Source organism: Protobothrops mucrosquamatus, unplaced genomic scaffold (genome assembly GCF_001527695.2).
Source record: "Protobothrops mucrosquamatus isolate PMUCROS unplaced genomic scaffold, P.Mucros_1.0 scaffold4440, whole genome shotgun sequence".
NCBI classification, from domain to species: domain Eukaryota; kingdom Metazoa; phylum Chordata; class Lepidosauria; order Squamata; family Viperidae; genus Protobothrops; species Protobothrops mucrosquamatus.
Genome location: NW_015390351.1, coordinates 71,443 through 73,224, shown reverse-complemented (window position 1 = coordinate 73,224; position 1,782 = coordinate 71,443). Strand labels below are relative to the sequence as shown.

Genomic DNA, 1,782 nt, shown 5'->3' with positions numbered 1-1,782 from the left:
CCTCCTTCTCCTCCTCCTCTCTGCATCAGTGCCTTCTAGCATGGATGATGCTACTGGTTGGGTAATGAAACGCCCGCAAGAAAACCACTCAGTCAGAGAGCACCAAGGACCCCACAGTCCTTCCTCCTCCTCCTCCTCCTCCTCCTCCTTCTCCTCCTCCTCCCCCCCCAAGGACCCCACAGTTTGACCCCGAGCTCCAGAGATCCTCTCCTGTGGATTATGTTACAGAAAACTCGGGAGGACAGACTGAACCCTTCGGAGGGTTTATGGAAACCAATCCTGGCTTGACCGTTTCTGTTTTCCCTTTGAGAAAATCCACGTCTGCTGATGGCTTAAGCCAGGGGTAGGCAACCTCGGCTCTTTTATGACTCGTGGACTTCAACTCCCAGAATTCCTGAGCCAGCTTAGCTGGCTCAGGAATTCTGGGAGTTGAAGTCCACGAGTCATAAAAGAGCCGAGGTTGCCTACCCCTGGCTTAAGCCATTCAATTTCCAATTTTTAAGACACAAAAGGTGAACGATGCAACACTCCCGTGGCTTTCCACCTGGCCAGCTGGGGACCTGGGGGGGACCTTCGATCAAGCCAAGAAGAAAAATCAGCGTTTTTTTTAGCTTTTTGAGCGAGAAAGGCACTCTGGGAAGTGCAGAGGAATCGCTTCCACCGGCTTTTCCCACCCCCGCCTTCCTTATTTAATTTAAATGCTGCCAAATCCGCCCTCTTTCCAAAGCCGATCCTCAAGGGATGCAGGCAGTCCTCGGCTTACGGCCGCAGCCGAGCCCAAAATCTCCGTTGCTAAGTGAGACCGTTGTTAAGCGAGCCCTGCCCCATTTTTACGACCTTTCTTGCCTTGGTCGTTGAGTGAATCACTGCAGTCGCTAAGCTAGTCTCACGGTCGTTAAGGGGATCCGGCTTCCCCCACCGACTTTGCGGGTCAGGAGGTCGCAAAAGGGAGATCACGACACTGCAACTGTCATAGGTACAAGCCAGTTTCCAAGCATCTGAATTTCATTCCCGCAACCCTGGGGATGCCGCGACGGTCGTTAAGTGGGAACGAGGGTCATAAACCATCGCTGGAACTTTGAACGGTCACTGTCGTAAGTCGAGGACTGCCTATGCAACTCCTCCCCCTCCCCCGCCCACCAACCCACCAGAGACGCTCCCGGCCTCCCGGCTCACACGTTGACGTCTGCGCCTTTGCTGAGCAGGTAGTGGAGGCACTCGGTGGCCGTGCCCTTGCTCTCCGGGCCCAGCACCAGGTGGATGGGCCTCCAGCCACGCAGGCTGGCCATGTTGATGTCCAGGTTGTATTTCTCGATGAGCATCTTCATGCAGTCCAGCCGGCCATGCAGGGCGGCCGTGTGCAGCGTGGAGAAGCCCTGGCCGAGGAAGGAAGGAAGGAAGGAAGGGAGGAGAGGTGGACGGACGAGAAGATCTCCACGGTCTCTTCCAGCCCTAGGAGTCTATGATTCTTCCCTCTGGCTTGCTTACTCACTCACTCACTCACTCACTCCTTCCCTCCTTCCTTCCTTCCTTCCTTCCTTCCTTCCTTCCTTCGTTCGTTCGTTCGTTCGTTCGTTCGTTCATTCATTCATTCACATTCATTCATCCAAAAAAGATGTTGAGACTCTAGAAAGAGTGCAGAGAAGAGCAACTGAGATGATGAAGGGCCTGGAGCAGGGGTCTTCAAACTTGGCCCTTTGATGACTTGTGGACTTCAACTCCCAGAATTCCTCAGCCAGGCACGCTGGCTGAGGAATTCTGGGACTTGAAGTCCACTCCTCT

General features: G+C 54.3%; 1 protein-coding gene across 1 annotated transcript in view; it reads right to left on the bottom strand.

The window, feature by feature from the left end:
* The window catches only part of LOC114923574, a 28,154-nt gene that overhangs the window by 5,912 nt on the left and 20,460 nt on the right, over window positions 1-1,782 (bottom strand). Inside the window, exon 15 of the mRNA XM_029286661.1 lies at window positions 1,177-1,376. Within this exon, the coding sequence (XP_029142494.1) occupies window positions 1,177-1,376 (200 nt within the window). The remainder of the gene's footprint in view (window positions 1-1,176; window positions 1,377-1,782) is intronic.